Source organism: Monodelphis domestica, chromosome 2 (genome assembly GCF_027887165.1).
Source record: "Monodelphis domestica isolate mMonDom1 chromosome 2, mMonDom1.pri, whole genome shotgun sequence".
Classification (NCBI taxonomy): domain Eukaryota; kingdom Metazoa; phylum Chordata; class Mammalia; order Didelphimorphia; family Didelphidae; genus Monodelphis; species Monodelphis domestica.
This window is the reverse complement of record NC_077228.1, coordinates 492,461,782-492,489,051: the sequence shown is the minus strand read 5'-3', so window position 1 is coordinate 492,489,051 and position 27,270 is coordinate 492,461,782. Positions and strand designations below refer to the sequence as shown.

Below are 27,270 nucleotides of genomic sequence, written 5' to 3'. Positions count from 1 at the left end.
GAATAAGGGTACAAGTCAAAAGGATAAAGAAGCAGCTTGAAGAGGAGGGAAGGAGCTCTTCCAGAGCCTGGCATGGAGTCTAGAGAGGGAACCTTATGACTTTGCAAGCAGCCATTCCATTTTTAGACAACTCTAATTGTTTTCAAGTTCTTCCTTAGGTAGACTCTAAATCTACCTGTCTGCTCTTGTTTACTTGGGGTTTTTCCCCCCAAATCCCATTCCCCTCATCTATGAGTCTTGTGATCTTGCCTCCCCAAAAGAAAAAAAAATGAAATGACCCTAACTTCAATTTTTCTTGGTGAAACCACACTACTTATTTGTGATTACTGGGACCTTTTCCATGTGTTTTTAAGCTATCCCTCTAATGATAAATTCTATAATTACCATGAAAAAGTCAAACTTAATTCTCTAAAGTGTATAGACTTCACTCACTTCCCTTTTTTGACAGTCAGGACACTTGCCCTTTTCTAGTTCTATAGGGGTTTGTTCACTCTCTGTGTCACTAGCAGTGACAACAGTCGCACCTCAGTTTTCTCAGTGCCCTTCGATATAGTGCATCTGGGTGCAACCACTCAGATTTTGAGTTTCTTATAAGGGCAGGACAGAATTAATCATTAGGAAAGACCAAGTTGAAGTCAGTTATTGAATAAATCTGAATATCTGCTCTGTACTATCTGTTAGCTATGAGTCATTCCCTTCATCTAAAATAATGTCTCTTTTCTTGCATCATAATCTTATTATTTGAATTAGAGTTATTTTTATTTCTGTGTTTTTCCTATTTACTAATGGAAACTGTCTTCTTTCATCTTCAGAACCCTAATAATGTAGCATTGTACCCTTCACATCTTAGGGACTTAGTAAATGTTTACCAAATTAAATTGATTTGGACTCCCTGTTTTTGTCCTTCCGTAGCATCCTATAAACAAGAAGCATTAAAGAAACGTCTAAGGTCTATGTACAGCTTCCATGTTTTTCTTGGTACCATTTTAAATGTCTTAGATAGTGTGCTGGAAAGAGCCTTGGACTTGGGAGTCAGAAGACACAATTTCACATCCCAGCCATGGCATTTGCTAGTTATATGACTTTGGGTGATTCACATTCTCTTTGAGCTTCAATTTTCTCACCTATAAAATAGAAATAAACATTCCCATTTTGTATAACAACAGTGTTGTTATAAGGAAAACCACTTTATCAACTATATATAACAATATATGAATGTAAATAATAATAGAACCATTTAACTCTCCTGGTACCATTTCTAGTATATGAAAATTCCATCCATCCATGAAAACATGTTTCAAATCAGGTTTTTCTCACTCTAAATTGTCTGTTAGACTTTTCAGCTATCACTGCTACCCCATGTCCCTGGTGATGGTATTCAGTTCACTACTTGGCTTGAAATGAGAATAAATTCTTCTCTTTTTCATAGTTTTCTGTTTTCAGTATTAGATTAGATGGGGTCTATGAGGGAAGAGCTAAAGGTTAATAAAATGGAATTTTTAGGCTGTTTTGAATCATATGCTGTTTTTTTGAGCCTGCCTTTGCCTTGTGCCATATGCAATTCCACGATGGAATTCTTATTCCCTGGTTTTCCATAGGAGTGCCTGTTAATCGCCTGTGTGAACATTCTGGGACTTGCATTGATGCTGGCAATACTCACCATTGCCAATGCCCCCTGGGCTATACGGGCAGCTATTGTGAAGAGCAGCTGGATGAATGTGCCTCCAATCCCTGCCAGCATGGAGCCACTTGCAAAGACTATGTTGGAGGATATAGATGTGAGGTGGGCAAGACAATAACCATACTCTCTTATGCTCTGCTTTTTTGACAAGGGTCAATTTACTTTAATAGTAAATTTGTCAAGATAAAATTTACTTGAGAGCAGTTTGTTTTTTACATAAAGTATTGATAATGAAATTGGGACACTACTACACTGTTGGTGGAGTTGTAACTTGGTCTAACCATTCTGGAGGGCAATTTGGAACTATGCCCAAAGGGCTTTAAAAGAATGCATGTCCTTTGTACCCCAAAGAGATAATAAGGGAAAAGGCTTGTACAAAAATATAGCCACGCTCTTTGTGGTGGCAAAGAATTGATAATGTGTTGTATTTATTCTGGTTTCCCATGAATTACTAATAGTTACTAGACTTTAAGGTTCATTAAGTCTTGTCTAAACTTTGCATTTTTCCCACTGCCTAGCAAAATTAGGTGCTTAGTTCTTATTGAACTGGATTAACCTCTCAAGGCTCCTCCATCGGTACCTAGAATCATCCTATTTCTACCGAGTTGCCTCCAGTGCCAACATAATCCCAGACAAGATTATAGTTTCATTCCAAATCCAAATCTTTACCTTTGGGATCATTCCATAGACCTTTGGGACCTTCTTGGATATCCATCTGGAAACATCCTATTTTAGTCACTAGAGAAATCCTATTGCTAGCCACTTTTACTAAGAAATGTCCTTCTTCCTCAATCTCTGCCTCCCACTCCTTCACCCCCACCATTTTTGGTTTGTATTTACATAGTAGATAATTATTGGTCATTCTCCCTATCCACTGTCTCTTAGTTCCTACAGTCATGTCCATGTTTCCCCAATCCTTTTTTAAAAAATCCATTCACTAGGTCCTACCATCTCTGCTAGGTCTCATTCAATATCTCTTCCCTCTTTTTCTTTTTTCCTTTTTCTCTCTTTTTCCATCACATTCCTTGAAAAAAAATCTACATTCATTGCCTCCTCTTCTTTTGTAAGTTCTTATCAAATGATTAAAGTGAACCAAATTAAAACCCAGGTTATTTGATTCTTTAACATCCATTGTGCAAGTGTGTAGTTGAATGTATAAAAATTAAAATTTTAATCTCTAGTAATAAAATATTATATTTTACAGAGGTTTATTAAATATTATTAGAAATCTCCCCTACTTTTTCTGCTCTGTAATAATAGTCCTCTATCCCACGAGTAACCTTTTTTTTCCCCCCCTGCTAACAGTGTATACCAGGATACCAAGGTGTCAACTGTGAATACGAGGTAGATGAATGCCAATACCAGCCATGCCAGAATGGAGGGACTTGCATTGACCTGGTGAACCATTTCAAGTGTTCCTGCCCACCGGGCACTCGAGGTATGACATGGAACGGATCTCTCCCCCTCATAGTAACTGCAGTCTCTTAGGGAGCTCTGATGTGACTTTTAGAAATTCTTCCCCTTTTGATGACTTAAGAACTAAGGGAAGAAAATTTCCTTAAAAACAGAAAGGAAAACATTAAAGAATTCTACAAATTCCATAAGGTAGCGAGTTTAGACCCAAGCATGAATGTTAAGGAAAGACCTGGGCTCCATGCATGATCTGCTTTCTGCTTTTACTTGTTTGTTTTATCTTGAATCAGTCTTTCTCAATGAGAGTATTTTGAAATCTACGTCTTTTCACAAAGCATAAGAATATTTGCTCTGATCAATGCATTAAGTGAAATATAAGAGAACAGACAATTTATTTGCTTGGGTAACAAAGGAAAACAGGCCAAGTGTGTACCTTGTCTCAACTCCCTGAAGTAGCTTATTTTGATTACTATCATCTCAGAATTTTGGTTTGATTTTTGGGGTAGATTAAAATATATTCACATGTTGATCTACCCTGATTTATAGGTTTAGTAAAGAATGAGGTAATACGAGAAAACTAAAGGGAGATGGTATGATGGCTCCCGAAATATTTCCCTAAATCAAAGATTCTAAAGTGGAAGGGACCACCCAGGCCAGACTGTGCCTGTACAGAAAGCCCCTATGCAACATGCCCAGTGAGTGGTCATCTAGCCTTTATTTGAAGAACTCTAATAAGGAGGAACCCACTCTTCAGGAGACATCCCATCTCTCGTTTTGGCCAGTCAGGAATACTACAGAGGGGATCTCTGCCCTGGGTGAGAATTAAGCCAGATGACGTTTGAATACCTTTCTAATGTTGAGCTTTGGGCATTCTAACTTTTGATCCAAAATTCTAAATAATTATCCCCCTATTCCTCCTGTATAAACAACAGCCAGTATCTTATGTAGTTTATCTTTCATCAAAAATAATTCTTCCTGTATTACTACAGCATTGTCAAGTTATTCTGTCCCATTATTTGCTTTTTATTTTGAGGGTTTTGTTTTCTTTTTTTCTTTTTTCTTTTTTTTGCTAATACAAAGTATTCCAATAAGAATGGGAATAGAACCTATGATTATAAAGCACGAGTGATTCCTTTGGTTTCAGGGGACACTGGAACACTGAACAACCTAAAAAGCTAAACCCAGAGAATTAATGGCCATGCCACATACCTAGTTAAGCCCAAGGAATTCAAGGACTGTGAACAAAAAGAATAAGGCCATTTTGTGATTTTGGTGGGGAGGAAGACAGGGCATGAAGGTTGGATTCATGAGGCAAAAAGGGAGAAGAATTAGACCTAGAATTTCATTGTTGTGGGGAAACTCCTCTCCCCTGTCCTTGTTTCTTTCTTGCAATTTCTACTTAGGTTTGCTGATAGATTCCAAAAGAATCTCTTCCGTAAGGTGGTAAATCCATAGCTGAGGCTAAATAACTTTCTAATCCTTAATCTAAAAGTTCCCACCAGGGGTGAGAGAATAGAATCCGGCAAGTTCTTCAAGACTCGGAAAAATAACTGACCCTTTGCCCAAAAATAATGGTCACTCTGGCTTCTTTTTGATGGTCTCTCTTGCAGGCCTGCGGTGTGAAGAAAACATTGATGACTGTGCCCCGGACGCGGGAGGCCCCCACTGCCTCAATGGCGGGCAGTGTGTGGATAAGATCGGGGGCTACACCTGCCGTTGCCTTCCTGGCTTTGCTGGCGAGCGTTGTGAAGGGGACATCAATGAATGCCTCTCCAACCCCTGCAGCTCTGAAGGCAGCTTGGACTGTATCCAGCTCATCAATAACTACTCGTGCGTCTGCCGGAGCACCTTCACTGGTGAGTCGCACCTTAGATGCTGTCCATCTTAAAACTGAGCTCATCATCTTGTCCCTCAAACCTGTTCATCTTCCTCTTCTTTTCTGCTAATTCTACCTTTATGAAAGTAAAAGTAAGTAATATTTACCTCCTTGGGACCAATGCTACTAAATTCTGTAGACTCTCCTTGTTTGATGTGTGCCTTGTCCTTTCCATCCCCACTCCCCCTATGCTAATCCTTTTTCTCATAGTTCACTGAAATCATAATAGAGGGTTTTTTAAATTGTTTCCCTCCTCCCCCAAGAGTTTCTTGCTCATGGCTGGAGTGTCTTTCAAAAGAGCAAAGAAATCTTTCCTGCCTTCCCATTGCATGTTGAATGAAAGCTGGTTACTGTTGTGTGGCATCTAAGGATCTTCACCTCTCTCCAACCCTATCTTCTATTACTGTCCTGCATGTACACTAGGCTTCATACCTGCCTCCACAGTCTTGTTTTCCCTTTGCTCTAACCCAAATGTTCTTTCCCCAAATTCCTTCTGCTAAAAATCCTTCAGTGCCCAACTCAGACGCTGCCTCCTTCAGGAAGCTTTCTTTAACCCCAGAAGTATTCTCTCTCTCTTCTGAATTCTCATAGCTCTTCATCCTTCCCTTTGAGCACTTTCCCCAGTTGACAGTATTTTATAGGTATTTGCCCTACAGACCTGTCTTCTTTTACTAGTGCATATAGGCTTCTGGAAGGTAGCCCCTTCTCCTATGATTTGCACATAGTAGGTACTCAATAAAAACTCATTGAATAAGTGGATGGTATTTTTAAAGGTGTGATGATATGAAGAAGGGAATTTAATGGAAGGTGTTGAGGCAACAACATGCTATTATTTTATGCCAATGTTTAGTGGAAGCATATAGAGTTATTGGACACCTTCACACTGTTAAATAATATCCTCCCCTTTTCTATACTCCAAGGAGGATGTCAGGGCTACCAGAGCAGACTCAACAACATAAGTCTGCACCATGGGTTGAGAAACCCACTGATGGAGTCCCATGGCTTAAGCTCAACCATCTTCCAAACCTCCATCTTCAGTTCCTTTGGTCCCTTGTTATGGAAATGGTCCCTTCTTATACTAAAAATCCATCCTGAAATACCTTGCATCTTGAGGGTGGAGAGTGGCACAGGTTAACCTGGTCCTTTTCTCCTTTGGGGAGCTGCTGACCATCATTGCTAAAGGGTTACTGGTCCAAGAAAGCCAGCAGAGGACAACCTTGTTGCATGGACTTGAATCGACCATTCAGAGTCCACAGAACATTTATTAAGCCCTCACTGTGTACATGGCACCAGGGCTACCAAGATAAAAAATGGCACAGTTCCTTCCTTTAAGGAGCCCATAGGATACTAGGGGACAGAAAATATGGATTTGGATATGGGTGATACTAGGAAGAATGTGATAAAATTGTAGGAAAGATATAGACAAAACTCTTTAGGAAATTTTGAGGAGGAAGATATCTCTTTAAGGATAACCCAGGGTCGAGAGAGGGGGAAATACCATGGTTAAGGTGATGCTGGAGTATGTAAGAGAAGGATTTTAACAAGCAGAGATGAGGAAGAAGTGCATTCTAGGCAAGAGAATGTCACATAAAAGCAAAAGATCATACAGTAACAGCTCCTATTCTAATTTAACCAAAAAGAGAATACGTGGTGTCTGAAGGTCAATTGGAACTCAATTATTGAAGGTCTTAAACTCCAGGATTATCATGGCAGGTGTACTGAAGTGAATGTTGGAAGTAGGGAGACTAAGAAGCTAGAACAAAAGACTAGATATTCAGGCCTGGGGTTCTAAATTAAGGTGGACCCATTTTTAGGAGAGAGAAGAAGACAAATCTAAGAGATCTTTTAAAGTTGGTCAAATTGATAAGACTTGTGATTCATTGTGGAGAAAACAAAAGAACCAGAGATGACTGAAACTGAAAACTGAGATGACCAAGAGGAAAGGTAAAGCCGGCAAAAGAAAAAGGGCATTTTTTTTTAAACCCTTACCTTCCATCTTGGAGTCAATATCGGCTATTGGCTCCAAGGCAGAAGAGTGGTAAGGGCTAGGCAATGGGGGTCAAGTGACTTGCCCAGGGTCACAAAGCCAGAAAGTGTCTGAGGCCAGATTTGAACCTAGGACCTCCTGTCTCTAGGCCTGGTTCTCAATCCACTGAGCTACCCAGCTGCCCCCAAAAGAGCATCTTTAAGAAGGGCTTAGGGAGGGAAGCTGATGATGCCAATTTGGAATATGTCGAATTTGAGATGTCAGTAACACATCCAGGTGGAGCTGTCCAAAAAGTAGTAGTCAGGGATATGGAACTGGGATTCAAATGAGATATTAAGAACCCTCTTGAGGGAGCTATAAAATTTAAAATTAAATTTTAATAGTAAAATATTATATTTTAGGAGGTTTATCAAATGATTATTAGAAATCAAGGAATAAAGAGGATACAAAATAAAGACCATGTGCCCATGGCTGATTAGCCATTTCAAAACCCCCACCTTACCGACGCCACCATGCTTGCTGCAAACTAAAAAGAGTATGGGATCCTCCATGTCCCTGCCTTATATCCCCTGTCTACAGAAAGTACATAATGACAGGAAGTCAGTGGGCTCCCAGGAAATGTAGTTCTTTTTTAGGGTAACAGATTTTCAATTATACAGAGTTGAATATTCCCTTGTCAGAGCACGGAGGGAATTCTTGTTCAGGTACAGGTTAGATTAGATGAATCCTGGTCTGTTTTTTTTTTTTTAATTAAGATTCTGAAGTTATATTTCTCTTAAAACAGTCAGGACATTTGTACCTATTCTAAGCTACACACACCATTTTTTTTTTGGAGGGACATAATCTCTTTTAGGCCAGTAGAGTGTTAATCAGTCAAGGAAGAGGTGACTTATGAAATGATCCCCTGCAACTTGAGAATCAGTAGTGTGTCTTCTCTTTGTTGGACAGGGAGAACCATTCCTTCCTCTCTTTCCTGACCCTTCGGAGCCATCATCCCTTGGTCTCTGGCTTTGTGTTCTCTCCCTCTCCCTTCTTCATGGGGATGGAGCTTAGTGCGTCATCCTCTTCCCCTCCCCTCCATTCCTCAGCTTTGTAACTGGTGCATCTCTGAACCTTTTCCCATTCGATTTTGGGGCTGTTTGAGGGTACCTTCTGAAGCCCAGTCTTTGCCTTTCAGGCCGACACTGTGAGACCTTCCTGGACGTCTGTCCCCAGATGCCGTGCCTGAACGGAGGTGTCTGTGCCGTTGCCAGCAACATGCCCAATGGCTTCATCTGTCATTGCCCTCCGGTGAGTGCTCTGGGACTCAGGGTTCTCCTCCGGGCCCTTCCTTCCCTTTGGTCTTCTCCTCTGATGCCACTGAACAGTTCTTTAGAGGAATTTCTGACACAGTAAATGAGTCTCCCTCTGGCACTCGCATGGCGCTGAAGGACATTTCTTGCCTCTGCTCAAAGGGGAGATGGTGGAGGCCCAGCAAGGCCCATGAGTCCCGGGCGCCCCCGAGGACAAGAATCTGGCCCCCGGCGGCCGGCAGACTTGCCTTCCTCTCGGTTAGTTGAGCCACCAAGAAAGAGTGTGGAGCTCCGCCGGCCGTGCTTAGTTGGCCAGCGTGCTTCCGAGACCTTTGAGGCCGCGGGGTACTCTAATAGAGACTCGTCTCCCCTCCTAGCGAACCTGGCCATCAGAAATGGCGGGCCGTGGCCGTGCCCTCACCTCCTCTTTCTCTCCCAAGGGCTTCTCGGGGGCGAGGTGCCAGAGCACGTGCGGACACATGAAGTGTAAGAAGGGAGAGCAGTGCGTCCACACCACCCTGGGGCCCCGCTGCTTCTGCCCCCGGCCCGAGGACTGCGAGACGGGATGCGCCAGCGGGCCGTGCCGGCACGGGGGCAGCTGCTCCCCTCAGAAGGAGCCCCCCTACTACGCCTGCCGCTGCCCCCCGTCCTTCTGGGGCAGCCACTGCGAGTTCTCCTCGGGGCCCACCCTGGGCCCCCCGCCCACCTGCCTGAGCCGGCACTGCGCCGACAAGGCCCGCGACGGGGTCTGCGACGAAGACTGCAACAGCCACGCGTGCCACTGGGACGGGGGCGACTGCTCGCTCACCATGGAGGACCCCTGGGCCAACTGCTCCTCCCCGCTGCCCTGCTGGGACCGCATCAACCACCAGTGCGACGAGCTGTGCAACACGGCCGAGTGCCTGTTCGACAACTTCGAGTGCCAGGGGAACAGTAAGACGTGCAAGTAAGGGCCCCGCGGGGTCCTGGGACGCCGAGCTGTCACTAACCACCGCCCGCCTCTCTCCCTTCCGCTCCTAACCGCTCCGGCCTCCGCCCGAGCCGCCTCTGCTTTGTAGACTCGCCCGGCCCCCCTCTCTCTCTGCCTCTGCCTGTCTCTGCCTTCCCACTCGCTGCCCTCCTGACCGCCCGGGAGACATAACTGTGGGAAGCCGCTCCTAGGCACCTCCTCTGCTAACCTGCCTCCAGGATGGATGGAAAGGTCTGTACGCCCCTCCTCCCCCACCGCCAGGCCCATTGGGGGGGCCTCGTCACCCCCCAAAATGACTTTCTTTCCGTTCCCCAAGCCCAGCTAGCAGGGCTATTAAATGAACTCCTCATGAATATGTAATATATTTATCATTAATAATAATATCAAATACCAAGTATTAATTATAACAATATATTATGAATGACATTAGATATTAATTTATATTTAATATTTATTAATGGTTAATTATTATTTGATATATAATTATTAACTGAGTAGTAATATGAAACATTAAAATGATTACTATAAACTGATCAATTTAGTAATGAACTCATGGATATTTAAGAACTTAGTCATTACCTAATCATTGATATTTAAGTATTTCATTGTAAGTGTTTAATGATTTCATAATTAATCCTTTGTCGCTGCCCGCCTTTAATGCCACGGGTGTGTGTCAGCCTTGCTTGAGCCCCTTTGAAGAGCTTCTAAATCTATCACATCGAATCAGAGTGACTTTAGGCTAGAGCCCTCGGTACACCCACCAAGGCGGGCATCCCTGGTCCTCCTGCCCTCCCTCGGATCCCAGCGTCTGGTGAGGCATGCCTGACCGCCTTGGGACCTCCGTGATGACCGTCGTGCAGAGCCATTCTCCGGCCCTCATGCTTACACTCCCTTCCTACCTTTACATTAATTCTGGCATGACTATCCTATCAGAAAGCCGTGGAAATAAAAACAGGCTGACTTGGGGAGGGGGGGGCTTTTGCCCTAAAAGGCAACGACTTTAAGGAAATTAAATCAGAAGTTTATGTCAAGACAGAGTTAAGAGTTGGCTTGCCTTTGAGGGAGAAGGAGCTAATGGCACATCACACGCACTATTTGCTCAAAAGAGATTTGAGTTGAAAACTGAGTCACGTCATGAGAATTCATGCATAGCGCCCCAATATAGGAACTGGCAGCCAAGACCTCACCATTCATTCATTCGTTCCTTCTTCCTTTCACTCAATGTGTATTTGGGGCTATCTGTTCTATGGGGCGTTCTGTGCGAGATATCGGGGGAGAATTGTTAAGACTTAGGGTCTCGTTGAAAAGGTGATATTGAGGAAGCCTCTCAGAAATACTGTAAAGCTGTCTTTTATTAAGTGTAAAAATGAGCGTATGACCTTCATACGGGAGGAGAAGGGTTATGGGAAATGAAAAGAGGAAGAAATGGATGGGAACCAGAAACTATGCAGGAAGGAAAGCGTTTATCAAAAGAAATGGGTTGGGGTTGGGGTTGTGTAGGACTTTGCTCTTACAATGAACCCTATGGAAGTGTAATATCTTGCATCACCGCAAAAATTAAATTAAAAATAAAAAAGAAGAAATGGGACTTAAGCTAGCCTTCCGGAATGAGTAAGGGAACTCTTGGTAGTTTGGGAGTTACATCCACCACTAAGCTTTTATCTTCTCTCTCTTCTCCCTGCCCCCTCCTTCCTAGATATGACAAATACTGCGCTGACCACTTCAATGACAACCATTGTGACCAGGGTTGTAACAGTGAGGAGTGTGCCTGGGATGGGCTGGACTGCGCCACTGACCAGCCCGAGAACCTCGCCGAGGGCACCCTGGTCATTGTGGTGCTGATGCCTCCAGCGCAGCTGCTCCAGGATGCCCGCAGCTTCCTGCGGTCTCTGGGCACTCTGCTCCACACCAACGTGCGCATCAAACAAGATGCTCAGGGGGCCCTCATGGTGTTCCCCTACTATGGCGAGAAGACGACAGTGGCAGGCAAAAAGCCAGGGCTGACCCGGAGATCCCTCCCAGAGGAGCATGAACAAGAAGTGGCAGGGTAGGTGGATGACTGAATCTTAAGAGAATTTATCATCATCATCATCATCATCATTATTAAATCATAGGAACACAGAGATCCTCTTCAAGTGCAAATTTCAAGCAAAATACATTTAACTCGGTCCATAAGATGATAATATGTAGATGTCAATATATCTAAAATAGACCATTCAGTTAAAGCAGCATTTGCCATCTGTCTGACAGACACAGGGTCTTATAACTAGAGATATATGACTTATTTTTATAAATTATATATAGAACATAACTTTTAATGGAAGAATAAGATGATAATATGTAGATATACATATATCTAAAACCAACCATTAAGTTAGAGAGCAGCATTTGCCATCTGTCTGACAGACACAGGGTCTTATAACTAGACTTTTTTTTAAATTTTATTCAGTTGATTTAGAACATGAATCTATATGAGTTATTTTTTATAAATTATGTATAGAACATAACTTTCCGTGGCAGAATAAGTCAGAGCTGATGTAATGTAATTTGAGTACACAAAAATACTCAGTTCCTATCTCCTTTCACCTCCCCAAGGTTGCTGCAGGTAAAATTCTACTAGTAATCTTTTTTTCAAATCTTATTATTAAATAAATTAATATTGATAATAAATAATTAATATAAATAAAATATATAATAATTAATAATGAATTAATTGAATAAAGATAAAGTAAAAAGATTAAAGATAAAAAACTTCCCTAGATGCCCCTTCACATGAAAATTCCCCTAGAGAGGAGGAATCCATTGAATTGTTGTAAGTCACACTCCTTTAGTCTGAATTAGTTTATCAGATGCCTGTGTAATCTTTCATGACTCAATGGAAATCAGCAAAAAAAAAGGGAATTCAGAAGGTTTGGAGAGGGGCACTCTAGTTCCCCTAAGATCCAGGAGAAAGATATTGAGGACAAAAGATATAAGGAACTTGGGTGCTAAGGACAAGCTTTCCCAATTTTGGTCTTGTGCCAACAGGCTGGCCCTCTGGGGCAGGGGCTGAAGACTAAAAACTGGGGATTCCGGTGTTTAGGGGAAGGAGTATTGGGTCCACAGGAAAGACTGCCAGACTTTTGTCCCTCCTCATCCTCCCTTTTCTATCTCACAGCTCCAAGGTATTCCTAGAAATTGACAACCGCCAGTGTGTCCAGGCTTCAGAACAATGCTTCAAAAACACCGATGCTGCTGCAGCTCTCCTGGCCTCTCAGGCCATCCAAGGCACCCTGTCCTATCCGCTTGTGTCCGTCTTGAGTGAGTGGCCTGGACATTATTTGGGGTGGAGATGGGGAGTATGGAACAGGATGGACCTGTGAAGGGAAGCTCATCACTGCAGAGGAGTGAGGGTGTCCCCTTGATTTTTTTTTCCAAGACAAAAACATAATGTTGGGAAATGGAAATGTACCTGGCTAATCTGTTTTGTCCCCTCGGGCTTTCAGGTGAGACTCCAGATCCAAAGCCCACCCGGCTTCTCTACCTGCTGGCTGTGGCCATCGTCATCGTCCTCCTTATAATGCTCTTGGGAGTGATCTTGGCAAAACGCAAGCGGAAGCATGGCTCTCTCTGGCTACCAGAAGGATTCATCCTGCGGCGGGATTCCAACAACCATAAGCGCCGGGAGCCTGTTGGACAAGACGCGGTGGGACTGAAGTAAGAGAGTTTGCCTCCTGGCTCTTCCCAGTGCCATGTGGTGATCCATTAGTCCAAACTAGACCTGGGGAACTAGGGTCTTCAGCTCTGCCCTCTGGGTCATACTAACTTGGCTATTCAGACTGAGTTGTCCTTGAGCCACAATCATTCTCTGGGTGTGTTAAACCAATATAGCTAATTCTGTAACATAACCACCTCCTTGTTTTCCCTTTCTTTAAAAACAACCAATCTTGTCACATTAGAAGCCTGTCGGTCCAAGTTCCAGAGGGTAACTTAATTGACTCCAGCACCAATGAACATTGGGTAGATGATGGAGCACCCCAGCCAAAGAGAACCAAGGTAACTCGATCATATGGCAGTAGCTACCGTGTTGTGCTGTTGGAGCTAGGCTAGGTGGGATACCTGGATCCTACGGTGCGTGTGATGGGGATGAGGGGAGGGAAAGGGGCTTCTTCTGGGTGTCCAAGCAGTGACAAGAGCTCCAAGAACTCAGCTGTCATGCATCAGAAAGAAATCCAAAAGGAGCCTGCTGCCTGCATCCCCTCTGGCCAAAACGTTAAACCTGCTGTGGAAGCCTGCTGGCTTCATTTCCAGATAGTTTTCTTTTAATAAGTAGAGGAAGAATGCTAAGAAATGTAGTTTGAATACTCCATGTCTTAAACTGAGGACCCCTTAGGAATGGAGAAAGATTGGGTTGTGACTCCTCTGGGAGCAGAGGAGCCTCTATAAATTCAGAGAGACCAAACAGAGACATAGGGGATTCCAAACGCTAGTTTCTTGCTTATGTTCACTGGTAGTGAAGTCATATTTTTTCTCTCCAGGCGGAAGATCAGGCTTTACTTTCAGAAGAAGATGACCCAATAGACAGACGGCAGTGGACACAACAACACCTTGAAGCTGCAGATATTCGGAGGACCCCATCCTTAGCCCTCACCCCTCCTCAAGCTGAGCAAGAAGTGGATGTGCTGGATGTGAATGTCAGAGGACCAGGTTGGTTCTGGGAGATCTCTTTTTCTACTGTAGACTGTGCTTCTTCTTGGTGATATCTCACCCCCCACCCCCCCCATGGAAATAGCTGCAGAAAATGCCTGTGAGATGGCATGGACCAACAGGCAGTGATCCAAGGAAGAGGAGACAGATGAATATGACTTCAAATAGGGCGTCTAGATAGAAATTGAAAGCCATCCCAGGAACTTGAAGACTAATTATATGTTTGGTGGGGAAAGAGGGGAAGGAGGAAGGTGCAGAGATAGGAAGTACCTAGACTTAGGATAAGGAAATTAAGCTCAAAGACAGAAGAAATCAATACCTGGTTAAGGTTAGGTGATTTTGAGATCAAACTTGTCACAGCCGTGTTTTCTTCTTTCTTTTTAAATTTTGTGTATGTGTTGTCTTCCCCATTTCTGTTAGCTTGTGTAGGGATGTCAGTTCCCTTGGATGTGACCATTTTGATTAGTAATTATAGCTTTAACCTATTTCATAGAAGAACTTGCAGACTGGAAAAGGGTGCATACTTTTTTTTCCTGTTGTAATTTCCCCCCAAAAGCACCTCAGACACAAAGAAAAAACTAAAACGGTACTGAATGGTCCAGGGAACTTCTTTTCCCAAAGTAGAATTCATTCCAGACAACACCAGCTGCAGTGTGGTTGTCTTGATGATAATCTTCTATCTGCTTCAGAATACATATCTGAACTTTCCTCCCCAGATGGCTGTACGCCACTGATGCTGGCATCCCTCCGAGGAGGCAGCTCTGACTTGAGCGAGGATGATGAGGAAGCAGACGACTCTTCAGCTAACATCATTACAGACCTGGTTTATCAGGGTGCCAGTCTTCAGGCTCAGACGGACCGGACAGGGGAGATGGCTCTGCACTTGGCAGCTCGGTACTCCAGGGCGGATGCTGCCAAACGCCTGCTTGATGCGGGCGCCGATGCCAATGCCCAGGACAACATGGGCCGGTGTCCCCTTCATGCTGCTGTGGCAGCTGATGCCCAAGGTGTCTTCCAGGTAAAGCATCTGAGAGGAAAGGAAAGAATACCTGGAAGTTTTACTACGCTTCATTCTTTTTCAGAGCATTGTAATAAAACAACTTCTCTATGAAAAAAAGTTGAAGCAGATATTTTCTCCATTTTATATATAAGGATACTAAGGCACAGGAGAGTCACACAGAATCCACAGCATTACATATTATTATTGTTGTTATTCCATTGTATTTGAGTCACATCCAACCTTTTGTGACTTTATTTGGGGTTATCTTGGCAAAGTTAAAATGGAATGGTTTGCCATTTTAATCCACAGCTCATTTGATAGATGAGGCAATGGAGGCAAACAGACTGAAGTGACTTACCCAGGGACACTAAGCTAATAAGTGTCTGAGGCCAGATTTGAGCTCTGCTAGATGAGCCTTTCTGACTCCAGATCTGCCACTCTATCCACTGCCCCTTATACATTATTATTAGAGCTCCAAAGGGTCTTGGGGACCCTATAATCCAACTCTTCCAAATCCAAAGAAGTTGGGTCTTGCCCAAGACCAAAAATTGTAAATGACCAAATTGGACCTGACACCAAAACCAGTGCTCTCTCCACTGTATCTCCCTGCAGCTCTTTGTCCATCTGCATTATTCTGCCTCCCTCTGATGACCTTAACCTTGTCTCCTCCCAGATTTTGATCCGTAACCGAGCGACAGACCTGGATGCTCGAATGCACGATGGGACAACGCCTCTGATCCTGGCTGCACGACTGGCTGTTGAAGGCATGGTGGCTGAGCTGATCAATTGCCAAGCAGACGTCAATGCAGTGGATGACCATGGTAACATGCAGTGGGCAGGGATTGTCACTCCTGGGGGCAGCCGCCCTTCTGTTCCTTGCAGATTATAACCTATCCACTCGTCCAGTCTCTAATTCTAGTCTTTGACTTCTCATAAATCCTCTCTGGGGAGCTCACCCAGGGCAGTGGGAGATCTTGCCAGCTCTCGGGGCTTTTGAACAATCCATAGCTCCCAGGGCAGCACTGGGATTGGCTTTTGTCCTCCCTTTAGTACATGATGACCTCAGCCTCCTTTTTCAATTAATTGCACATCTTCTGGATTACATGAGTTAAGCCATTTCTTGCCTAAAAATCATCATTGTCCATATGTCCAAAGTCTCACCAGACCCTGTGCCCAGGAGGTTTTTATTCATCTTGGGGAGACTGCCAAAGTCTCCCAGATCCTGGGAAGAAGAAGGCGTTTGTCTTCAGGCCACTGTGGGGCATGGTCTTCTCGCTGTCTTTTAAGGAATACTTCTTATATACAGCAGGATCCTTTGGGGCTGGGAGGAGAGGGGTGCTTCCTGGTTTCTCTCTCTCCTTCTGAAGTGCTTGTTCTTCCCACGTGTAGGGAAATCTGCACTCCACTGGGCGGCTGCAGTCAACAACGTGGAGGCTACCTTGGTATTGCTGAAAAACGGGGCCAACAGGGACATGCAGGACAACAAGGTACAGACGCTGGGCCCCGAACCTGGAGAGGCTTCTGGGCATACTTGGGGCATCATTCAGGGCCACAGGTCTCGGGCTCTTCCCTTTCCCCTTCAGAAGGCTGTAGGAAAATGGAGCAAGTGCATTATTATTTTGTTCCCTGTAGAAAAATTGAACCAACGCCTTCCCTCCGGCCAGGCAGCTGCTCCGTGGCCTCTGGAGCCCTCCCCAGATGCTCCTCATCCCTTAGTCTCTCTCTTGTCCTTCTTCACTATGTTGGATCCCTGGTGGCAGCCCCATTTCTCTTCCAGTCTCAGCCTCTTCTCTTTCCCCGGATCTCTACCAACTTTGCCTGTCTTCCCCTCCATCCTTCACGCCCCTCCTCTCCTGGTGTTTGCCTTCTCTGTTACTTCTTGTAAGCCTTCCTTTACTTCCATGTGCTCTTCCTGCCTCCCCCCCCCCATTCCTTTTGTTCTTGCTCCATCAGCCTCTCCCGCTCCCCTCCTGGTCATCTTTCACTTACGCCCCTCGGGCCTGCGTCCAGTACGGTCTTTGGAGGGTCCTGTTAAAACGTGCCCCCTGGAGGCCGCTCCTTTTGTTCTTGCTCCATCGCCCTCTCCTGCTCCCCTCCTGGTCATCTTTCACTTATGCCCCGCGGGCCTGCGTCCAGTACGGTCTTTGGAGGGTCCTATAAAAACGTGCCCCCTGGAGGCCGCTCCTTTTGTTCTTGCTCCATCGCCCTCTCCAGCTCCCCTCCTGGTCATCTTTCACTTACGCCCCTCGGGCCTGCGTCCAGTACGGTCTTTGGAGGGTCCTATTAAAACGTGCCCCCCCCCCCGGCTGTTCCTTTTGTTCTTGCTCCATCGCCCTCTCCCGCTCCCCTCCTGGTCATCTTTCACTTACGCCCCTCGGGCCTGCGTCCAGTACGGTCTTTGGAGGGTCCTATAAAAACGTGCCCCCTGGAGGCCGCTCCTTTTGTTCTTGCTCCATCGCCCTCTCCAGCTCCCCTCCTGGTCATCTTTCACTTACGCCCCTCGGGCCTGTGTCCAGTACGGTCTTTGGAGGGTCCTGTTAAAACGTGCCCCCTGGAGGCCGCTCCTTTTGTTCTTGCTCCATCGCCTTCTCCCGCTCCCCTCCTGGTCATCTTTCACTTACACCCCTCGGGCCTGTGTCCAGTACGGTCTTTGGAGGGTCCTATTAAAATGTGCCCCCCCCCAGGCTGTTCCTTTTGTTCTTGCTCCATCGCCCTCTCCCGCTCCCCTCCTGGTCATCTTTCACTTAGGCCCCTCGGGCCTGCATCCAGTACGGTCTTTGGAGGGTCCTGTTAAAACGTGCCCCTTTCTTGGCAGGAGGAGACGCCTCTGTTCCTCGCCGCTCGGGAAGGGAGCTACGAAGCGGCCAAGATCCTGTTGGACCATTTTGCCAACCGGGACATCACAGACCACATGGACCGGCTCCCCAGAGACGTGGCCCGGGACCGCATGCACCACGACATCGTGCGCCTCCTGAATGAGTACAACGTGGCGCACAGCCCCCCCGGCACCGTGCTGACCTCGGCCCTGTCGCCCGTCATCTGCGGCCCCAACAGGTCCTTCCTCAACCTGAAGCACACCCCCGGGGGCAAGAAGCCCCGGCGCCCCAACGCCAAGGGCGCCATGCCCAGCAGCCTGCCCAACCTGGCCAAGGAGGCCAAAGAGGCCAAGGGCGGGCGCAGGAAGAAGTCTCTGAGCGACAAGGGCCAGCTGTCCGAGAGCTCGGTGACCCTGTCCCCCGTCGACTCCCTGGAGTCTCCTCACACTTACGTTTCCGACACCACGTCTTCTCCCATGATCACGTCGCCGGGGCTCCTGCAGGCGTCCCCCAGCCCGATGCTGGCCGCCGCGGCGCCCGCGGCCCCGGTCCACGCCCAGCACGCCGTCTCCTTCTCCAGCCTGCATGAGCTGCAGCCTCTGGGCCACGGGACCGCCACGGTCCTCCCCTCCGTCAGTCAGCTGCTGCCCCATCACCACCTGGCCCAGGCAGGCAGCGGCGCGGGCTCGGCCAGGCTGCACCGCGTCGCCGTCCCGGCCGACTGGATGAGTCGGATGGAGATGAACGAGACCCAGTACAATGAGATGTTCGGCATGGTTCTGGCACCGGCCGAGAGCGCGCACTCAGTCCTGGCCCCCCAGAGCCGGCCGGGGCAGCCTGACGGGAAGCACATAGCCCCCTCCCAAGAGCCCTTGCCCCCCATCATGACTTTCCAGCTGATTCCCAAAGGCAGTATCGCCCAGCCGGCTGGGGCCGCCCAGCCACAAGCCAGCTGCCCCCCAGCCGTGGCTGGCCCGCTGCCCGCCATGTACCAGATCCCCGATATGGCCCGTTTGCCCGGCGTGGCATTTCCCGCGGGGATGATGCCCCAGCAGGATGGGCAGGCAGCGCAGACTGTCCTCCCGTCCTACCACCCCTTCCCGAGTTCTGTGGGGAAGTACCCCACCCCCCCGTCACAGCACAGCTATGCCTCCTCGACCGCCGCCGAGCGGACGCCCAGCCACAGCGGCCACCTCCAGGGCGAACACCCTTATCTCACCCCGTCCCCAGAGTCTCCGGACCAGTGGTCCAGCTCCTCCCCTCACTCTGCCTCTGACTGGTCCGATGTGACCACCAGCCCTACTCCCGGGGGGTCCGGGGGGGGCCAGCGAGGGCCCGGGGCACACATGGCGGAGCCGCCCCCGCGCACCAACATGCAGGTGTACGCGTGAGAGAGGGCGGCCTCCCGGGCCGGGACTGAACTGGCGGGCATGTGGTCAGTGCTGCTGAGGAGCAAAATGAAGGTCATCCAGGACGGAAATGAAGAAACTTGGAAACGGGGCTCCTGGAGCAGGACAGATGGGAAGCGGCGGGCGTCCGTCGTCACGGCGCACCCCTGGAGGGCTTACCCTGCCCTGCCAACCATTTGGGAACTGAACCTTGTCCATGGGAGTCGTGGGCGTGCTTTCCCCGTGGTTTACCAGTGACAGCTGTCCTTTGTCACAAGTTGGAGTCTGGAAATGGGTGGGAAGCCCCGGCGTTCCTGCCGCGTCTCGTGGGAACTTACATCTTCCTGTTAGTCCTAAAATGACTTTCCTCACCTTATCCTCGGAAATTCCTTTCCTCGTTTGGTGCTTACGTGTCTGCACCTTCTTATCAGTAGTTCTCATTCCACATGTCTACACCTGTATATGTTCTAGTTATATGTATGTATTTAAGGCTTTTAATCATTCCTGTCCAGGAAGGCAATTGTCACCTTCTCGTTCCATCCCCATTTCCAAATGCCCCAGGAGCCTCGTAGGGCTTGTTTTGGTTATGTTCTCATCACGTCCCAAAGTATGCTTCTTCGAGGAACGGGCACGTGTCCATTCTACCCATCGCCTCTTTACCAGAGGGACCGCGGAGGGATGATTTTCCCCTGTTGTCCCATCTTCTTCCCACCACCAGCCCCCTCAGTGGAGAGGACGGCTGTGGCAACCTAGATACGTTGAATTGAACATAAATAAGAGAAAAATGACCTTTTATGCCCAATAAGTGTTTGACCATAGTATGGTTTCCCAAGTTCTTCACTCACTGCCAGTGGGGAAACTCAAAAGAATCTTCTGTCATATTTTCCTTCTCCTTTATTTCATCTTCCAATGAAAACGACTCATAACTGTCAGGCTCTTCCTGCCATTCATCTTTACGTGAAGAAGCCTTGAGTTTAAATGCCCCGATGAGTGACCTCAGAGCTCAGTGCTGAACTTCTCTATCACGTAGCTCTGGTGCCCCCTTCCCAATCTTCTCTCTGCTTCCAGATCCTTACACTTGCCTTCCGTCAAATACTTAGTTGTCCTAATACATATGTGGGTGTGTGGGTGTGTAAATGTGTAACATTTACACACCCACACACACACACATATACACTTACACACACACCCTTGCACGTTCCTAATTCCTCTTTAGAAAAATGGTTTATTCTCAACCCAATCCAAGGGTTTGTCCCAGGAATGTGTTCGAAGCACAGGGGAACCATAGCAGCTGGCATTTGGAGATATTTGGAGATAACCCTAAATTCACTAGTATCTTTTAGACCAAATCGAGCATCCCTTTTTAAAGGCTAGTATCTAGCCTTTTGGAAGGACCCTTCCTTCATGGGTGCTTGAGAATGGCAAGTTGTATTTGTGATTTTGCTCCTTTTCACTTCTTTGGGTCTATCCTGACTTCACTCTTGTGTGGGGACAGGCCATCCAGCCTCAAGCACTAGCCAGACACGTTGACCATCCTCGTACTCTTTACCAGTTCAATATTATGATTGTCAGCCATAGAAATAGAGCCAGGAACATCTGAAGAGTGGTTTTTCCATCTGGTTAGAAGATTTGAACCCTGATCAAATATGTAGGGCCAGGCCATCATTCTCACATTTCCAGAGACTTCCAGGACACTTTTTAAAGGTTCATGGGTGAATTATTCATTTGGTAACAACTTCAGTCCTTATTCCTGCCAAGGCCTGGAGGCATTCTGTGGAACTACACAAGAGTCTGATATATCTAATATGGTGTTACATGGAAACTGCCCATTTGTGGACAGGTATGGTTAGCCCAGATGGCCAGAAGGGCGTCACTAAAGTGTACAGAAACATTTAGAGCCTCTGAAATCCATCGGTTCTGTTTCAAATCCCTGAGAGACTAAACAAAGCGCTTCAAGAATGAGAACAAATTCAACTAGTTTTCTCAACTTTCAAAGCCATCAACAAAAACATTCTCCAAATGTAATTATCATTTTGAAAGGTTTGTTTCAGTTATTCTGCCTGGCCAACATCAGAGACAACTTGACATTTGAATTTTTCTTTACCTACTTTAAGAGGGAGTACATTGGGGCTTCATCTGGAATAATCCAGATTCAAAAACATTCCCAATTAGGCAGGCCTCACTGAAAACTAATAATTTTCCACATTTAGGCCATTTAATAATCTACTTTTCCCATCCACTGTGGTCCAACCTTTTCCTACCAAAAGTACCAGCCGTTTTTGAAACTCATGAGAATATAGACAAGCCTATTTTTTTCTTTCTTCCTTTAGAGCCCCATGTTTGGGTTCTCAAAAATTTGGAAAGGACAGTGTAAAGGCTACCTGGCAGTTAGAAGCAACAAGAGTCCCCAACAGTGCAGAGAACACTGCCTCCCATAAATGTTAATACTTTTTAGTTTTTAGGGATCTTTTTGATATTTAATCATAAGACGTTTCAAGATAGGAGATGGTTGAGAAACTATTTCTCCATTCTTCTCTGACTTGGTTTTTATAAAGCCTGATCTCTTGCAGAATTACACGATTACCTGTGCCATGTATAGGATGTGATTTTTAAATTTCACTGGGTCTTTCCTGAAAGTCTTTTCCTCCTGCCCAAAGGGCAGGAATTTTGCAGCAGCCAATTCTGACCTAAATTTTGAGGGGACTTCAATGGGAAGAAGAGACTGTGAGTATCAGATGTTAGTGCAAATAATCCATGATACCGCTGCTTAGATACAGCAATATGATCTTTATTTCTGTTCTTCTGTAGTAATGAACCAAAGGTATAATGTTCTTTTGCCTTAAGGACCGAAGTGCATTGAATGTATGGAGACCAGCAGGGGGGAGGGCACATTTGCATACCCTGTTGTCTGTATCCCCCATTGATAGCTTTTTGGTACTATGTCCCTCTCTTTCCCTTGTTTACTTCTGCTAAAGATGGTATTACCTCTCTGTTGTATGAAGAACCCAGTAACCGTTAAAATGACCGCATTTTCCTGATAATAATCAAGAAGATGCATGCCTTATTTTTACTTTTTTAAAGTTTTACTCCAAAAGTAGTTATGAGATTTATATGGAAGCATTTTTATCACAAAATAAAACGCTTACACATCACACACCATGTGACTCGGCATTCTTCTGGGTTTTTTTGGTCCCATTCGGTTGGTTTTACCATAGCCCCTCACAACTGGTGCCTTGGTGATGAATGCTGACCTCCCTTTTATTGCCCCAGCAATAAGATGCTGCCTTTCCTGCCCATAACATGAGCCGATGGAAAGCAATGTTGGAGTTCTAGTTTTTGCACCTTTAGTTTCAGACAAAGTAATTTCACGAAATGAAATGTACTTCTCTAATGGAAAGAACTAAGTGATCACCAGCTTTCTGGATATGCTCTGATTTATACCTGCATCCTGCCAAATAGGAAAGTGGAACAGCTGCCATTGATTCCATTGGAGTCTAACCATACAAGATAGTGGGAATTAAGCAGGGAAAACATAGCCGCGCTCCACCAAATATCCCGGGGAATGGTTTGAGGACCATACTGGACAGTGGGCCCTGAGAATGAGAAAGAAATTAAGACAAATGTCAATAATAAAAAAAGGAAGCGTGGACTCCAAATAGAAAAGAGCCCAACAAGGAGCAGAAGTAGGAAATTAATGATGAGCTGGAGATAAATAGGAGAGCTGAAAATGAAGGCAAAGGTAAGAATAGAAAAAATAAGTAAAGAGACAAGTTCTCTTGATCATACTTCTATGAAACCAAAAAAATGCCTTATTGTGGAGGGGGAGAGAAGGGTTGTAAAACCCAGTAATTCTTTGGAATAAATCTCGGTCTCTAAACTGAAGAAATCTCCCAAGCTGGGGGATTGGGATATGCACTGGGCACTAGCAATTCTTTAAGATATAGATTCATCCAAACAACATCAGACTAAATAAATAGTAATGTCTGAGACGGAAGGTATTAAAGGAAAGGAAGCAGGCAGATTGCTACCTATTATATCTTGTGGGTGGTAGATAAGAAACTTGTAAATTGAAGCAGCCACTTGTAGATGAGAATATTAGCTATAAGAAAGCAGGGATGAGTCACTAACTTCTGTTCACCTCAATCTCCTCATCTCTAAAATGGGGATAATAAGCACCTGCTTTACAGGGTTGGGAGATAAAAGTGCACAATGCCTGACACATAGCTCTATATAGATATTAGTTATGATTGTTGGAGAAATTAAAAATTGGAAGAGAACATTTAAATTAAGTTTAAAAGTTGGCATTTCAGTGTAGTAATCTGAAGCAGGGGAGTGTCTAATAAAACTAGGTAACTTGGGTTCTCTTCCCATCTCTGCTATTATTGTGGGCTAATTGAATAATCACTTTAACATGCTTCAGATTGTACATCTGTGAGGGTTGTAAATGTTATGACATGGGGCTAACTGGTATAATAAAGAGATAATCTGTGGCACTATTTCTTGTTGCAGTAAATGATATACTCTGGCTTTGCTGATTAGAGAGCTGCTAGGGGACACCTAATAAAAGGATAGCAGACATACAGAAGCTAGGCATCCCTAGAACTAAGAAAGAACTTAGAGCTTTTCTGGAGATTGTTGGTTTCTCGAGGCAGTACATAGTGGGATATTCTCATATTTCCAAGTGCTTAACTGATTTGCCAAAGAAAGACATTAAAGAACCATTACCATTGAATAAAGAATATTTACATGCTTTGTCACAGTTGAAAGGAGCTATTCTATCAGCTCCAGCTTTGGGAATACCTGATTATAAAAAGGAATTCCACTTGTATGTCCATTAAGCAAAAGGCATCGCTTCTGGAATGTTAGCACAGTATTTTGGGTTAAATCTGAGGGCTATTACATTTTACAGTTCTATCCTTGACACGTTTGCACAAGGAATGGTGCATTGCCTCAGGAGTGTAGTAGCTACAGCTCTAATGGTCAAGAAGTCATATGATATAGTACTGGGATGTAAATTGCATGTGTATTCTACACACCAAATTGAAAAACTGTTACGTTTGCAGAATATGCATTCATTCACCAATGCAAAAATATTCCAGTATGAAGTCATTTTGTTAGGCAATGATAACATCACAATTCATAGATGTGCACCATTGAACCCGATGACTCCGATTCCTGATTTGCCAATGGATGGAGAAGTATTGCATGATTGTGATCAGATAGTGGAACTCATGCATAGGCCAAATGAACACCTTAAAGATATACCTCTTATCAATCCAGAAATAGAGTTATACACAAATGGATCCTCCTCTGTTCGCAATGGGAGAAAATTCACAGGGGCAGAGGTAGTTGACAATGACAGAATGCTTTGGCATGCCTCATTGCCAAGTCATGTCAGCGCCCAGGGAGCCAAGCTCAAGGTTCTGCTCATGGCCCTAGAATTAGAGGGAAAAGAGCTAATATTTTTCTGGATTCACAATATACTTTCTCCACTGTACATTGGTCATCATACATATGGAAAAACAGAGGGTATAAAACTTCAGCTGGGAAACCAATTGCATATGGCAATCTGATAGATCGTATCATAAGTGCTGTAGACTTTCCTAAAGAGGTGGCCATAATCCATTGTAAGGCACGCACTCATGGAAAGGACAGAATATCCCAAGGGAATGACAGAGCAGACATAACATCAAAATATGCTGCTGGGTTTGGTCCCCACCATGTGCTGAATTTCTCTCTGATCAAAAGGCATAATCTCACTGAAGCCTACGATGGAGAAGAAATACAGTCATGGAAAGAGCAGCTAGGTGCTAAACTAATCAAAGGCATCTGGATTGCTCAAGGGGGTAAACCTATTCTCCCTAAAAACTTGTATCAACATCTATGCACCATAATTCATGCAAAGGGACATTACAGAGTGCAAGAGATTCTGGATACCATACAGAGATATTGGACAGCACCAGGAAGAACAACAAATGCCATTAGAACTTGTCAAGCATGTGAAACATGCAGGAGATATAATCAAGGACATTTTAAGAGTATAGCATTGGGAGGCAGACCACTCAGCTATATGTCTTTCCAGTGTATTCAAATTGATTATATCAACATGTCTAAGGACAAGGGATACAAATATGCATTGGTGATTGTGGATAGACTGACTAGATGGATTGAAGCATGTCCATCCAAGAAAAGTGATACTGCAACAGTAGTGAGATTTCTATTAAAGGAAATTATACCTAGACATGGCATTCCCGATACCATAGATTCAGACAAGGGGTCCCACTTCACTTCCCAGGTTCTACAAGAAATCTACAAGAACTTGGGGGTTGAGTGCAATTACCATTCAGTTTATCGACCCCAGAGTTCCAGGCAGGTTGAGCGTATGAACAAAGAATTGAAAACACAAATAGGTAAACTCTGTTCAGAAACACACTTAAAATGGACAGATGTTTTGCCATGTTTGCTTTGTTCGACATTAGAACCAGACCTAGGACTGACCTGTATATATCACCTTTTGAAATGCTATATGGTCAGCATTATTATTAAAATGATTATTAGTAACACATACCAATTGCAAAAGATAAACAGGGTGTAAATATCAGCATTTGTTAATTACATACTATTGGCCAGGCATCCTGCAGGATGCTGGGATACAAAGATGAAAATGAAAATCTCACATCCCCTCAAGAAGCCAACAGTCTAGCTGGGGAAGACATCATGTGCAAATATAAGTACAAAAAAATATAGATAAGAAAATAATTTAGGGAGGAAGGTATGAGCAACTGGGGGAAAGGGAAAAGTGGAAAGATAAGAAAATGTCTCATAAGAAATGGTACTTAATTAAACTCAAGTAATTAAACTAAAAAGAAGAGAGAAAAAGTCATATGAATTTCCTTTTCAATTCAACTAACCAACACCAAGAAGCCAGAACAAATGAGAAGATGCTTTGTTACATTCAAGTCACCAACCGGTAAAGAACAAAGTCATTCAGAATTCTGCAAACTATTTGTATATAATATGAACCCCTCCCCCCCAAAAAATTCCTGCTCACTACAATGCAGTTGGCCATATAAAGAAAAAATATATAGTAGGCTTGTTAAGGGGAATGTCTATCGTTAGATACAGGAGACAAATGTGTCCTTGTTAGTACAGCTAATTTCATTAAATCAAGCTAGATAAGAAAGGGGACATTTGAAATCCTCCTTTACCAATTAAGTCAAGTGGAAATTTTGTATCCTTTGGACTTCATCTTCCAGAATTCTTTTCTTGTCACAAGAATCCTTTTCCCCTTCATTACCTCCATTGTGTTTGTTATGGTTGTATATAAGTTTTGGGTGAGCTCTCTCAGTTTCTCTAGCTTTTTAATTATTAAATATAATATTCGGAGTATTGAATATTAATTTTTAAGTTGGAAAGAAGCACTGGAGGGAACCAGCTACCACAGCAATGCAGGGATCATATACAGCAAGATGACTGATATAGAACAAAATGATCTAGAAATTCATTGTCAATGAGGGCGAGAGAAAGGAGTTGAGGGAAAAAGAGAGGGGGAGTGGGGAAGGGAAAAAAGAAATAGAAAAGGAGGAGATGGAGAGAAAAGAGAAGGGGAAGTGAGAGAGTGCACCATCTTGCCCTGCAAATATGCTGCTATATGACCTGTGATTGCACCCTAAAGCTCCTTGGGTCCTGTCATTTGCTCTGTTGATGTATAGCTAGTCCAACCTAGTTTCCCCTAGTTAATAATAACAGCACTTTGAGAGCACAGACTGTCTCGCTTTCTTGTTAGCACTTAACACAATGCTCGATACATAAGCCCTTAATAAGTGTTTTTTCTTACATTCTTTCAATACAGTTGGAAAGACAGATTGGGACCAGGCGGTAATGGATTTTAAATACCAGAAAAGGAGGCTTTTGATCTTGAAGCTATTGGGAGGCTGCTGGATTTCACTCATGTCTAAAGAGTTGATGTTGGCTAAGCTCTGGAAATTCAAGTCATCTCCATAATGTGTCATTTTGTGAGAAACCAGACAATCCAGTGACAAGAGCCAAGATTCCGTGTCATTCAGTTCAACAAATTGTTTTTAAGTGCCCACCGAATGTTCACAACACTGTAAGAGAGCTACTTTAAGTAAAATCTACCCAGGACATTGGAAAAAATGGG

The 27,270-nt window shown here is 44.8% G+C and overlaps 1 protein-coding gene across 2 annotated transcripts in view; it reads left to right on the top strand.

Moving 5' to 3' along the window:
- The window catches only part of NOTCH2 (notch receptor 2), a 176,588-nt gene extending 154,325 nt beyond the window's left edge, over nucleotides 1-22,263 (top strand). For both annotated transcript variants that reach the window (XM_007485303.2, XM_007485302.2), the window contains exons 21-34: nucleotides 1,599-1,783; nucleotides 2,987-3,119; nucleotides 4,705-4,950; nucleotides 8,135-8,247; nucleotides 8,690-9,195; nucleotides 10,916-11,266; nucleotides 12,377-12,519; nucleotides 12,705-12,915; nucleotides 13,158-13,254; nucleotides 13,737-13,905; nucleotides 14,622-14,923; nucleotides 15,579-15,726; nucleotides 16,295-16,392; nucleotides 17,721-22,263. In XM_007485303.2, coding sequence (XP_007485365.1) covers nucleotides 1,599-1,783; nucleotides 2,987-3,119; nucleotides 4,705-4,950; nucleotides 8,135-8,247; nucleotides 8,690-9,195; nucleotides 10,916-11,266; nucleotides 12,377-12,519; nucleotides 12,705-12,915; nucleotides 13,158-13,254; nucleotides 13,737-13,905; nucleotides 14,622-14,923; nucleotides 15,579-15,726; nucleotides 16,295-16,392; nucleotides 17,721-19,112 — 4,094 coding nt within the window. In that variant the 3' untranslated portion in view covers nucleotides 19,113-22,263. The remainder of the gene's footprint in view (nucleotides 1-1,598; nucleotides 1,784-2,986; nucleotides 3,120-4,704; nucleotides 4,951-8,134; nucleotides 8,248-8,689; nucleotides 9,196-10,915; nucleotides 11,267-12,376; nucleotides 12,520-12,704; nucleotides 12,916-13,157; nucleotides 13,255-13,736; nucleotides 13,906-14,621; nucleotides 14,924-15,578; nucleotides 15,727-16,294; nucleotides 16,393-17,720) is intronic.
- The last annotated feature ends 5,007 nt before the right edge of the window (nucleotides 22,264-27,270 follow it).